The following is a 13,363-nucleotide window of genomic DNA, read 5'->3' on the forward strand; positions in this document are numbered from 1 at the left end:
GAAAAGTATCGGAATTTATAATTAATAATCAAAAGAGCTCGGGATGTTAGAGGTCTACGATTAATGTTTGAAGTCCTTACAAATTGATTTACCAAGACATTTTGGTTGTATATGTTATGCTATACACCTATTTTCTGTCACCTTCATGTTCATCATGAATTTACAATTATTTGCCTACTATTAATTTGGAAAAAGTCAAAATGGATATATGTTTTCAATACCACAATGATTGAAGCAATAAAAAAATAATACGAGGAAAAAATATAAATTTGTGTTAAAAAGGAATTTTGTACTCTTAAAAAAAATAACCCAAAAAAAAAATATTTGTGTACAAAGCAAAACAGGCACATCTCACATAAAGAATACACTTCATTTCTCATATCATTAGTTGGTGAGGAGATAAAGGTCACAGGTTATTTTTTTTAACGTGTTAACAACTAATAGATGAAAAACTTACCAAATGATTCTCTAAAATAAATTTACCTATGGAACAAAAACACATCCAATTATTATTTTATTTCCTGATAACAAAATTATTTTATTTCCTGATAACAAAATTATTTTATTTCCTGATAACAAAACCAGTGATCGACCATAATCACCCACACCACATAAAATAATGATACGTTTTATGAGTGTAGACTACCTGATTCTCCATTTGAATCGAATGACCTGATCTCAAATTATGAATTTAGATTTCAAATGATTATATTAGGCATTTCTAGCTATCATTGTGAATAAAAAATAATTAATAATAATAAATAGCTAAGGGATTTCATATCCATAGATTTAGAAATTAATCAAACTTCTTGTGTAGATTTGTTTGAATATTTTGAAATTATTTAACTTTCCAAAGCCCTCTTCCCAAATGTAACCTGAGATTCCTACAATATGTCCTAGGGGAAGAGAAGGTCAGCAAGCCTAATTAATTTATCCAAATCCACTTGTTATGTGCATTACTTGTGCATGGTTGCCAACTACTACTTAGAAGAATGGAAGGTCTTAAACAGTTATAATTAATAGATGCATGCACCGAATCATGTGGATGAGAAATCATCATGGTAAATATTTACATTATTTTGGCCTTTTTTCTAAATTGGTACGAATGTTATTTCTTATATTTATTTTAAATTCACTGCAGATTCAATGATTATCATTGATCAAAAAATATATATAATTTATGCTTAATCCACATAAAAATACTTTTTGAAATAATAGTGGACATTGGAAATATCTACTTCGAGAATAATATCGTCAAGGTAGGTTAAACGAACCTTGCGTACAAAGTCATCACTCAATACTCAACATTTTAGTATTCACAATGTTGGGTGGAATAATTGTCCCTGCTTGGTAAAGCGATCGAATCGTGGTGCTTGAGCTGTTGTGCGGTTTAAAAGATTTGAGTTGCACCATTACCATTAGCTATAGCTTTTGGTAAAGCAGTACGCACTCGGTCCTACACACAAGATTCTCAATTTCATGCAAGAGAAACCAACCTTTTTGGCAAAAGGGCTCCTTTCTAATCAAGAAATATCGTGATTTGTTACTTGGAAGAGGGTGAAATTTCAAGGGTAAATTTTTGGCCTCTGTAGTTTTTAGCTTTGCGGCCTGGAACAGAGACTACAGATACATGGATATATAAAAAGATTTTCCTTTACCAATTATGTACAGACGCTAAGAGAAGTTAAAAAAGCTCTACTTTTTTTGGTCCCTTTTGTTTTATTACTGTTATAGCATAATCTGTATTTAGAAGAGAGACTTGGAAATGGCTTACATGAGATTTCAAGAATTTATTTCAGTCTTGTTTTCGTGTTCCCATATGAAATTGAAGAATATTCTGCTCAAACCAGGGCTAAATTCCTCCAATATCCATATTAAATATTCTTCTTAGACATTAACTGGTAATGGAATAATCAAAGTGAATAAAGGGTAAGCAAGGCACTTAATTATTACCCATCAATAAATTTCAAATTTGTATGTACTATATATTCCTGAGAATACAAATCTCCAAAAAATTAACACTGATCAATCGGTCCCTTGTAAAATTTATGGGTTGCGATCAACTACAAAGATCCAACCACCCAAAGATGAACTCGACAGGAAAATGACCAAAAGAAAAAATGACGCCCAAAGGTACTTGCTCTGGCTGATATTAATACACATCTTGCTTATTTACCAAAACTAGAACACATGTACGTGCATTGCACATGTGGAATATACAAAAACCGTAATTTCTGAATTTCTCATGATATATTTCGTCATTGAAAAAGTTGCTACAAGTTCTACAAATATTCATCGAAAGTAATTTGACAAGGCATAAAACATGAAGATAATTTTAATATTTTAAAAACTTTTATTTTTCGAGAAAAAATATATTTAAAAAACATAAGTAAAATTTTAAAATCTTATAAATAATTTTTTAAGTAACTATATATGTAAGAATAATTTGTTTCACATAAAAAAGATTTGAATGCATTCTTATTCCTCATTTGCTATCACTTTGATGTATATAAGAGTAATTATTACACATAAAATCAATTTAAGCTTATTTTCATTATTTGAAGTGTTCTCTCGTGGCACCAAATAATTATTTAGATTTGTCATGTATAAAGTTTTACGGTTTGACCAATTGACACCCACGTCAATGCAATTCTCATTATGTTCACAATTAGCTTTGTATATGGCTTTGCACAGTATATCACAACTATAAGAAATAAAAGTCTTGTCTTGAGTCACAAATATAACACTTGACCTGAAGGTTAAGAAATGTTTGAACTAAAATATTAATCTTCCATTGTTAATTAGTTTTGTTGGGTTAAGCGTGCACGATTGAGAGTAGTACTGAGATGGATGAACTCTTAGGAAGTTCTCGTACGTACTGCTAACATTGTGTCGCTTATTTTAGATTTCATTAAAGATATAATTTTTTTTAAAAAAAAATAGACAGAAAATCTTATTCCAAAATAAAATTTCAGTTTTCTTTAATTTATTATAAAGTTCATCAATATCTGAAAAACAAAAAAAAAACATGTAATTATTAATACTATTTAACGAAAATAAAGACATACATGTAAATTCTCACAATTTACGTTATTCATGGATGTTAATTTACTCAAGTTAAAAATAAAATTGTCACAAAAACTCATATGAAGCCGTTTCGTAGGTAAATTTTGTGAAGCATGTCTCATATCTGACCCGAATCATGAAAAACTATTGTTTTTCACTCTAGAAATGATTGGGTCGACCCGTATTAGGATATATCAATGAAATCGTCTCACAGAAGAGCTACTCAAAAATTGGAGAGCTATAAAATTTTGAACAATAGTGTAGACTTCATTTTTCTTCGATTTATTTTAAAATGCATTAACATTAATTAATAAAAAATATCGACTCGTCTTAGAGATATATTTACTTTATAACGTCATATAGAAGACTTACTCAAAAATTAGATAACTATAAAATTGTGAACAAAAACGTAAGCTTCATTTTTATTCTACTTATTTTAAAATTTATTAATTAATGAAAAAATTAAAATCAAATAAAAAGACATCCTAAAAAATAAAGATATAATTCACAAATAAAAAAAAACAAAGATAAATAAAACAAAAATAATTATTTTTAAAATAAGAATATAGTTCATTTAAAAAAAAATGGAACGTAAATTTCATTATTCTTCTATTTATCTTAAATTTCATTAAAGATATAGTTTTTTTTTAAAAAAAAATACATAGAGTGTAAATTTCATTCTAACACGTGATGACTGAAATTTAATTTTCTTCGATTTATTTTAGAATTCACTTATAGATATGATTAAAAACCAAAAATATATTTATTATTACTATTATTTAAAATTTTATTAAAGTTATATATATATCTATTATATTATATATATTTAAAAAAATTGAGTGCAAATTTCATTCCAAAAAATGAAATGTAAAATTTAAGTTTCATTCTAAAAAATGGTAGCTAAATTTTTCATTCTAAAAAACGATAGCTAAAATTTATTTTTCTTCAATTTATTTTAGAAGTCATTAATGGATAAAAAAAGCAAACAAAAAACATATATTTATTATTGTTATCATTGTGAATTTCATTAAAGATATAAGGTTTTTTTTAAAATAGAGTGAAAATTTCATCACAAAAAATGGAGGCTAAATTTTATTCTTCTTCAATTTAATCTAGATTTCATTAATTAATAGATGAAAAAACAAATAAAGTGACATGTATTAATGAATATTATTTCATGAAGATAAGGACATAGACATAAATTCACAATTTAAAGTCATATATTTATGGTCGTAATAATAATAATAATAATAGCTAGGAAAAAACATACAAAAAATATATATTCATTATTGTTATCATTTTGAATTTCATCAAAGATATAAGTTTTTTTTAAAATAGATTATTAGTATTATTTAAAACTTTATTAAAGATATTTTTTTAAAATGGAGTGCAAATGTCGTTTCAAAAAATAGAAGATAAATTTAAATGCCAACCTAAAAAATGGTAAATAAATTTTTCATTCTAAAAATGGTAGCTAAATTTCATTTTTCTTCAATTTATTTTAAAAGTCATTAATAGTTAGAAAAACAAACAAAAACATATATTTATTATTTTTATCATTTTGAATTGAATTTCATTATATATAGATAAGTTTTTTGAAAAAATGGATTGCAAATTTCTTGACTAAAAATAGATGAAAAATTTAATTTTTATTTAATTTATTTTAGATTTCATTAATTAATAGGTGAAAACAAAACAACAAAAGTGACATGTATTAATGGATATTATTTAATGAAGATAAGGGTATAAAATTAACACTGATCAATCGGTCCCTTGTAAAATTTATGGGTTGCGATCAACTACAAAGATCCAACCACCCAAAGATGAACTCGACAGGAAAATGACCAAAAGAAAAAATGACGCCCAAAGGTACTTGCTCTGGCTGATATTAATACACATCTTGCTTATTTACCAAAATTGTCCAGAGGAACACCTTTCATTCTTATAAACAATGTTAAAGAACTTGTTGAGAGGATTCATGTTTATGTTCTCGATATCTGAATCTATCATACCCGAATGTTTGTCATTTTACTAACACGTGGAATACTAATCCTATTTACAGACAATCTGGGGACCAATCTTATTTACATTCACCAGCCCTCTAATATCCGGCCCACAATCTTAAAACACATCCAGAGGTGAGAGGAATACCTATGGACTTATTGGTTTCCAATGGTGGTCACAAAAGGAACTAACCTCTCTACGTGATTTGAGATCAAGAATCAACCTCACTCGATTTAAACAATGGTTGCGTCGGTTTCTTGAGACAACAAATTAAAATACAAGATTACCAATTTACTAAATCTTGAATATCTCTTTAAAACCTCATTCTCGCTTCTATTATTTGACTACTAATTAAATCCCATTAATCCCTCCCATTCGATCCCTTCACACAAATATGTTGAGTGAAAGTCAAAAAATCTTTACATCGACTATCAAAAATCGAGAAAACGTAAAGAAGAAAAAAAAACGTACCGTAAAGAAGAAGTACTGCAAGCCCTGAAATCTTTACATACACATCGGTTGCAATTTTTTTTGGTTCATATGAGAATGTTTTTGTCCAGATTTCAACTTCTTTATGGGACGTCCGTAAAGAGCGAGGGAACTTTGTGTGGATGGCGGGCAAGAAGAAATGAAATTTTGGGGAAATGAAAGTTGGGTGGGGGAAATGAAAGTTGGGTGAATTTGTTATCAACTATTAACAGCATGCTATGAGCTCGCGGTCGAAAATACAAATAACAACGTTCAATATGCAGGCCGCTAATGGAGTAACTCTTACGTTATTAGCAGCTTGCAGTGTTCGTATGCCGTTAATGGTACAACTTGTGCGTTATTAACAACGTGCATTGTTCGCACGCTGTTGTTAGTATAAGGTTTAAGCTTATTAACAGCGCGCACGTATAAGCAATTCGTCAATAATATTATTGACAGCGTACATTAAAAGCACGTTGTTGATACGGCGCTGTGAAAATTCAATTTCTTCGTAGTGCACCCTCGAGCCACCACAGACCAAGCCTTACCCTGACCCTGACCCACCTGGACCCTTCCTGACCTAGCCTAGACCAGCGCACCAGCCCATAAACCTCGCATCCAGCCGCGCACAACAGCAGATGCGCATGAAGCTCCTAGGACCCGCGGCCTCCTTCCTTGCACAACTAAGAGTCATGCCATGCTAGGACTCCTCCTAGCCCCTAGACGCAGCCTCCATGGGACCGTGAAACCCTAGCGCGATCTCCCTTATGGCCGAGCCTTCCCATGCCAAAAAACCATAAAACCCTAGCGCCTAGTGTAATCCAACTCTTTTCCAAGAGTCCAGCCATGCTAGGACTTCTCCTAGCCTCTTCCCTAAGCTTCATACGAACCCTGACAAAGCCCTGGCCAAGCCCTGGTGTGGTTTCTCCCTAGCCGTCCCATGCCCATAAGGAATCTCATGAAGAACTCCTAGTTCCACCACCTCAACATGCACAACCTATCCTGCACATTCTAGCCTATGTTCTTCTCTGATTTGACTCTCTTTCACGACCTATACATGTCTCTAATGGGCAGCGTGTCCTTAGAATTCATAATACATAACATACATGCATAGAAACGTCCAAAATTTGAAAAATATAAGTCCAAACGTAAAACGATTCGAGCTTAATTGTTTTTCATGCCATAAAACATAAATAATACATAGTATGATTTGAATGGTGCATAAATAAAGATTAGTAGCGTACCTTTGCGTTTAAAACTCTCGAATATTCGGTCGTTGGCGTGGTTGAGAAGAGGGAGGAACGGGCGACGAGAATCCTTGAGTTTTTGCTCTCCAAAATCTCGAAAATTTGTGTGTTGTGTGTGCATTTTTTGGCTGCTATGTGGCCCTAGAACCCTAAGATTCTTTTTATTATTTTCAGAAATTTGGGTGTTGATGGGTTGGGGTTTTGGGCTTTTTAGTTTAGGAGTAGTTGGGCCATATAATCTTAGGTAAATTAGGACCAATAATACATATTAAATTGTAAAATAAAAGTTTACAAAATTTGTTTTCAAAAATAATAATTTTTGGGCCTTAAAAAGTCATTAGTTTGACCAATACCGACTTCCCAGGTAAAATCGAGCTCGTCTCATAAACTAATTTGGGCTCCAACATTTTTAGAAAATTTTAATCATATTTATTCATATTATTAAGCCTCAAAAATATTTATCGAAAAATATTTTATCTTGGTCGTCTCTGGTCTCCTTTCCCCAGTCTATTATCGAATATTCAGATAAAATCTTCAGTTTTCATGAAATCATGCAATTAAACATTCAATAATATACTATGTATCATTTAAGCATTTAAAATCAATTAAATAATGTAATTTAAACCATTTGCATACATGCGTTTTACGTGGGTTGACTTTGGGACGTTACAATTTCTCCCCCCCTTAAATAAAATTTTGTCCTCGAAATTAAGGCTTATCGAATAATTCTGGGTAACGAATGCTCATCTCTGACTCGGTCTCCCAAGTAGCTTTTTTCCTCCGAGTGATTTAGCCATTTTACCTTGAAAATCTTTATCACCTTGTTCCGCAGTCTTCTCTCTTGTCTACCCAAGATTTGAGTAGGCTTCTCCTCATAGGACAGATTTAGCGTAAGTTGCAGTGGCTCGAAGTTCAGTACATATGAATGGTTTGACATGCGGAGCATCGATACATTGAAGACATTGTAAACTCCTGTGAGATTAGGTGGCAACGCCACTCGATATGCTAATGCTCCCACTCTTTCAAGTGTCTCGAATAGTCAGATGAACCTCGGAATAAGTTTGCCTTTCTTGCTAAATCTCATCACACCCTTCATAGGTGCTATCTTTATAAATATGTGATCACCGACTGCAAACTCGAGATCTCGTCTCATTCTGTCTTGGATCTTGGCGACTAGTTCTGCAGTGTGCTGAACTATCTCGGGTCCCATCGTAACTCTTTCTCCTATCTCGTCCCAATGGATAGGCGATCTGCATTTTCTTCCGTAGAGTTCCTCGTATGGAGTCATTCCTATAGATGACTGATAACTATTGTTATAAATAAACTCCACTAGAGGTAGCTTCGGTTCCCAACTCCCTTGGAAATCGATCACGCATGCTCGGAGTAGATCCTCTAAAATTTTTAAGACTCTCTCAGACTGACCATCTTTCTGAGGGTGGAATACGGAGTTGGATAGTTGTTTGGTTCTCAAGGCCGCATGTAAACTCTTCCAGAATGATGAAGTGAATCGTGTGTCTCTGTCCGACAATATATAGAGACGGGAATCCCATGCATTCTAACTATCTCTCGAATATATAGCTCCGTATTCTGTTTCATAGAAAAAGTCATCTTTATGGTAGGAAATGTGCTGACTTAGTAAGACTGTCCACTATTACCCAAACGGCGTTGAATCATTTCACCGTCTTTGGCAATTCTACCACGAAATCCATAGTAATGTTCTCCCACTTCCACTCGGGAATGGGAAGTGTTCGGAGCATTCCCGGTGGTCTTTGGTGTTCTGCCTTTACTTGTTGACACGTCAAGCATTCGGATACGAAGCGCATAATATCTCGTTTCATTCCCAGCCACCAATATAAAAGTTGCAAGTCCTTGTACATTTTTGTACTTCTGGGATGAATAAAATAAGGGATACTGTGGGCTTCAGTCATAATGTCAACTCTAAGTGACACTCCACTAGGAACCCATAGTCTACCTCAATATTTGACAATGCCATCGTCGACTGAATATAACATGCTCATTTTTTATTCATCTCTCTGTCTCGATTTCTGCAGTTTCTCATCATTAGAATGTCCAGCTCGAATTCTATCTCGTAGAGTAGGCTGTACTGTTAAAGTAGCGAAATTAGGGGCCTTTCCCATAGCATAAACTTCAAGACCAAACTTCTGAATTTCAGTTTGTAGAGGTTTCTGCACTGATAATCGGGCCAAGACTGTCCATTTTCTACTCAAAGCGTCCGCCACTACATTAGCTTTGCCGGGATGATAGCTAATGACGTAATCGTAGTCCTTTACAAGTTCTAACCATCTTCTTTGTCTCATGTTCAGCTCTTTTTGGGTGAAGAAATACTTGAGGCTTTTGCGGTCTTTAAAGATCTTGCATTTCTCACCATATAAGTAGTGTCTCCAAATTTTAAGCGCGAATATGACTGCTGCAAGTTCAAGGTCATGCGTCGGATACATTTTCTCGTGGGTTTTCAACTGTCTAGAGGCATACTCTATGACTAAATTGTGTTGCATGAGCACCACGACTAGTCCAAGTTTCGAAACGTCGGTAAATAACACATAATCCACTTGTTCTGTCGGCATAGCTAGAACTGGCGCGGTAGTGAGTTTTTGCTTAAATTGATAAAAATTGTCTTGACACTCCAGTCCCCATACAAAATTTGCATTTTTCTTCGTCAAAGATGTCAAGGGTACTGCAATGGTCGAAAAATCCTTGATGAACTTGCGATAGTAGCAGGCTAAACCCAAAAAACTACGGATTTATGTTACACTTTTAGGCACTGGCCACTCTTTAACTTACTCGACCTTAGATGGGTCAACTTCTATTCCTTCTCTCGAAACAATGTGGCCTAATAATGCCACCCTCTCTAGCCAAAACTCGCACTTTCTGAACTTTGTATTTAATTTCCGATCTCGTAATACTTTCAAGGTCGTCTTCAAGTGCTGATAATGCTCCTCTCGGCTCTTGGAATAGATCAAAATGTCATCAATGAAGACAATAATAAACTGATCGAGGTGCGGCTGAAATACGCGATTCATGAAATCCATGAAGATATCCGGAGCATTATTCAGTCCAAAAGACATCACTAAAAACTCATAATGCTCATAACATGTTCGGAAGATTGTCTTACGGACATCCACCTCTTTTACTCTCAGCTGGTGATATCCAGACCGAAAATCTATCTTTGAAAATACCAAAGCTCCTTGTAGTTGATCAAAAAAATCCTTGATTCGAGGTGATGGATATTTATTCTTGACTGTAACCCAATTCAGCTCCCTATAATCGATACACAGTCTCATACTCCTATCTTTTTCTTCACAAATAGCACTGGTGTGCCCCATGGAGAGAAACTAGGGTGAATAAATCCCTTGTATATAAGCTCCTGAATTTTATCCTTTAATTTTTTCATCTCAGCAGGTGCCAGATGATATGGTGTCTTAGAGATCGGCGCAGTACCATGCATCAAATCAATAGCAAATCCACCTCTCTCTCGGGCGGGATGCCAGAAACATCGTCAGGGAACACATCTGGAAAGTCTTTGACAACTTCCACATCTTCAATCGAGCGACTATCCGTGTCGGGTATGGATATAATACTAGCAATTGAACCTTGACAGCCTCTCCGGTTAAGCTCCTTCGTACGAATGCATGAAAAAATGTGCGAATTTGATTGTTCTGCGCCGTCTCAAAGATGAATGCTCTCCCCTTGGGCGGTCTAATAGATACTGACCTCCGTCGAAAATCAATAGTGGCTCCGTTCTGTGTGGGCCAATCGATGCCCAAAATAATATCGAACTCGGGCATTGGCAATACAATAAGGTCTGCTCGAATGACATTCCTCTGCAATTTGAGCTCCACATACTTAACAATGCTTGTAGAGACCATATGTTCGCCCGAAGGCACTGTAACTCTGAATCCCGACTCTACGTCCTCCGGTAAAATTTCCAATCGTTTCATGAAGGATTCAGATATGAAAGAATGCGTAGCTCCAGAATCTAGCAAAGCGTAAGTAGCGACGTCTGGTAACAAAATTCTGCCTGTGATAATACTTGAATTATACTCAAACAAGGCCATAAAATTCAGAAATTTCTATCATCTAGGCCCTCTAGTTTCCCATATTGCCATTTCAACCCTTTGAATTTTCGAAAATTGCCAAATGCTCCCTTAAAATTTCGATAATTTGCAATTTAGTACAAATGTTCTAGAATTCTACAAACTCAGCCCATGTTTTGCCAATTAACCCCTCCTAAATTTTCGAATTTTGCCAAAATTTCCTCAATAATTTTTGAAAATTCTAAATCAGTCCCCTAAATTTTCAATCTTATTCAATTTGATCCCCATAGTTAATATTTACAAAAATTCAATCTTTAAACCTTAGAGTTTGAAATATGCAATTCTAAATCATCAAGTCCAATGTACCTCAATTGAATTTTAGCATTCATGCTTATTAGCTCAAGTAATAAGGCAATATAAAAATCTTAAATAGTTAGAGTACATGTAATAAGCATAGTGTCTGGCTCCGCATGCATCATGTAAGCCCTTCTAGTCGCGGGCTTCTTATGCTCCGGGTAATCAATATCCTTATGCCCCATTCCTCCGCACCTAAAGCACTTGTAGATAGATACCCCACATGCACATGCCATAGTGATGGTGATTGCACTCCTTGTAGAGTGGCCTCTCTTCAGTCTTCGGGACGTTTTCTTTAGGTGGTTGTCCTTGCGGTTTATGATGTCCTGGCCGCTTCGGTGGTCCCATAAACAGCCTCTTGTACTTTTGACTTGATTTCTGGGCACGGTTCCTCTTGCGCTGCATCTCCCATTCAATGTCCTTCAGGGATCGCTCGGTTCGAAAGGCTTTAGAAAAAGCAGTTTAGTCAATAGGATCAGCCAGCATCACATCTCAATGGATCGTCGGCCTCAAACCATCCAAGAAATATCGTAACTTCTCCGCAGCATCATTTCCAATCAGGGGCACAAAATGACAGCCCCTATCAAACTTCTGAACAAACTCAACAACAAACGAATCCCCCTGGAGGAGACTCATAAACTCTCTCTTCAACCTCGAACGAACGTCGGTAGTGAAATACTTATCATAGAATACCCTCTTGAAGCCCTCCCAAGTCAAAGTCGCCAGATTCACTCCTCGCTCCGCTCCTTCCCACCATAAAAAAGCGTCGCCCTTCAGCAAATAAATGGTACAACGAACCTAGTCAGCGTCTGTCATATCCATAGACCTAAATATCACCTCCAACGACCTAATACATCCCTCAGCCACGAATGGATCAGTAGTGCCAGAAAAATCCTCGGGATCCTTCGTCCTAAATCGCTCATAAACAGCCTCGTGTCGGACCCTCGTAGCATTCCCAACATACTGCTCCAGTAATTGAGTCATCCCAGCTAGCACACGAGCACTAGCATCCTGATTAGGTGGAGGCTGTGGAATCTCCTCCTCCCTCCTATCCTCACTATCTCTGTGAATAACTTGTCTGGGAGGCATCTCTGTACAATTCGTCCAAACCACGTAACCAACATGCATTTCACATTTTAAAAACATACATCTAACCTCCTAATTCATGCACCATAAAAGCATTTAAAATTCAGCATATAAAATCTAAAGCAGTAAAAACTCACAGACTTGAGGCGTGACTTTTCGAGCTTCTCAGAGTGGCAGTAACACAATCTTTTAGGGATCCTTGTCTCTGATACCAATTAAAATGTCCACTACCTTTTAACTTTAAAATGATACTAATTTATATATATATAATTCGAACTTTCATACTAAATTAACCCCAACATTTCCAAAATCCTAAATGCATAAAAATCCATAATGCCAATCACCAAAATCGTACGTCAACATTCAAAACAATCCAAAATTAAACTTCAAAATAAATCATGAAAATCTAAATATAAAATCCTCAAAATCTTTTCGTAAAAAAATTTAAATATTAAATAAGTAACTAAAGGCAGAAATCAATGTCTTGCCGGACTCGATCCACTCAAGCATCTGCGCCTCTCTCAATCTCATCCTCCCATGTAACCAACCAAACCTAGTGAGTTTAATGACTCAGTATGTTCTAATCATGAGTAAAAAATAATACATATACATGCACGTGCATAAAAACCATATTTTTATTTAAAATAGCTAGCGTAAATTTTGTAAGCATAAATAAATTATAAATCATTTAATCGTAAAGATTTTCATCATCATATATCATTTTGGTGAAGTTAGTGACTAGTTGTAATCATATCATGTGGTCGACTGACCAGTCTTAGCTCACCATTGCGCATGCGAACGGGCACTAGGCACTGCCGTAAATGGAAATATGATCATCAGGCTCTCTCTTGGGCCTTCTCCCGTAAACGGAATCCCTTTGGGACCTTCTCCCTCATGTTATTCCCAATCATATCATATCTTGTTTGTCACAGTAAATTCACATCCTTCAAAATATTTTTCTTTCCTTTTATTTCATAACATATCGTGTCCTTTCCAAATTCGTAAAATAGCATTTTTAACAGGAAAAAACGTACAGCTTTAGCATAAATCATAAAATTCCATATTTTCATCATAAGCATTTTA

General features: G+C 34.8%; 1 protein-coding gene across 1 annotated transcript; it reads right to left on the reverse strand.

Annotated features, from left to right (window-relative positions):
* Positions 1-10,250: 10,250 nt before the first annotated feature.
* On the reverse strand, positions 10,251-12,283 carry LOC142550024 (uncharacterized). The gene is made up of 5 exons (XM_075659265.1): positions 12,032-12,283; positions 11,710-11,965; positions 11,413-11,640; positions 10,514-10,824; positions 10,251-10,421 (listed from the first exon to the last, which is right to left on the reverse strand). Exons 1-5 carry the CDS (start codon positions 12,281-12,283, stop codon positions 10,251-10,253), a joined length of 1,218 nt encoding a protein of 405 aa, XP_075515380.1.
* Positions 12,284-13,363: the final 1,080 nt, after the last annotated feature.

The sequence above is a fragment of the Primulina tabacum genome, chromosome 6, assembly GCF_025594145.1.
Source record: "Primulina tabacum isolate GXHZ01 chromosome 6, ASM2559414v2, whole genome shotgun sequence".
NCBI lineage: Eukaryota > Viridiplantae > Streptophyta > Magnoliopsida > Lamiales > Gesneriaceae > Primulina > Primulina tabacum.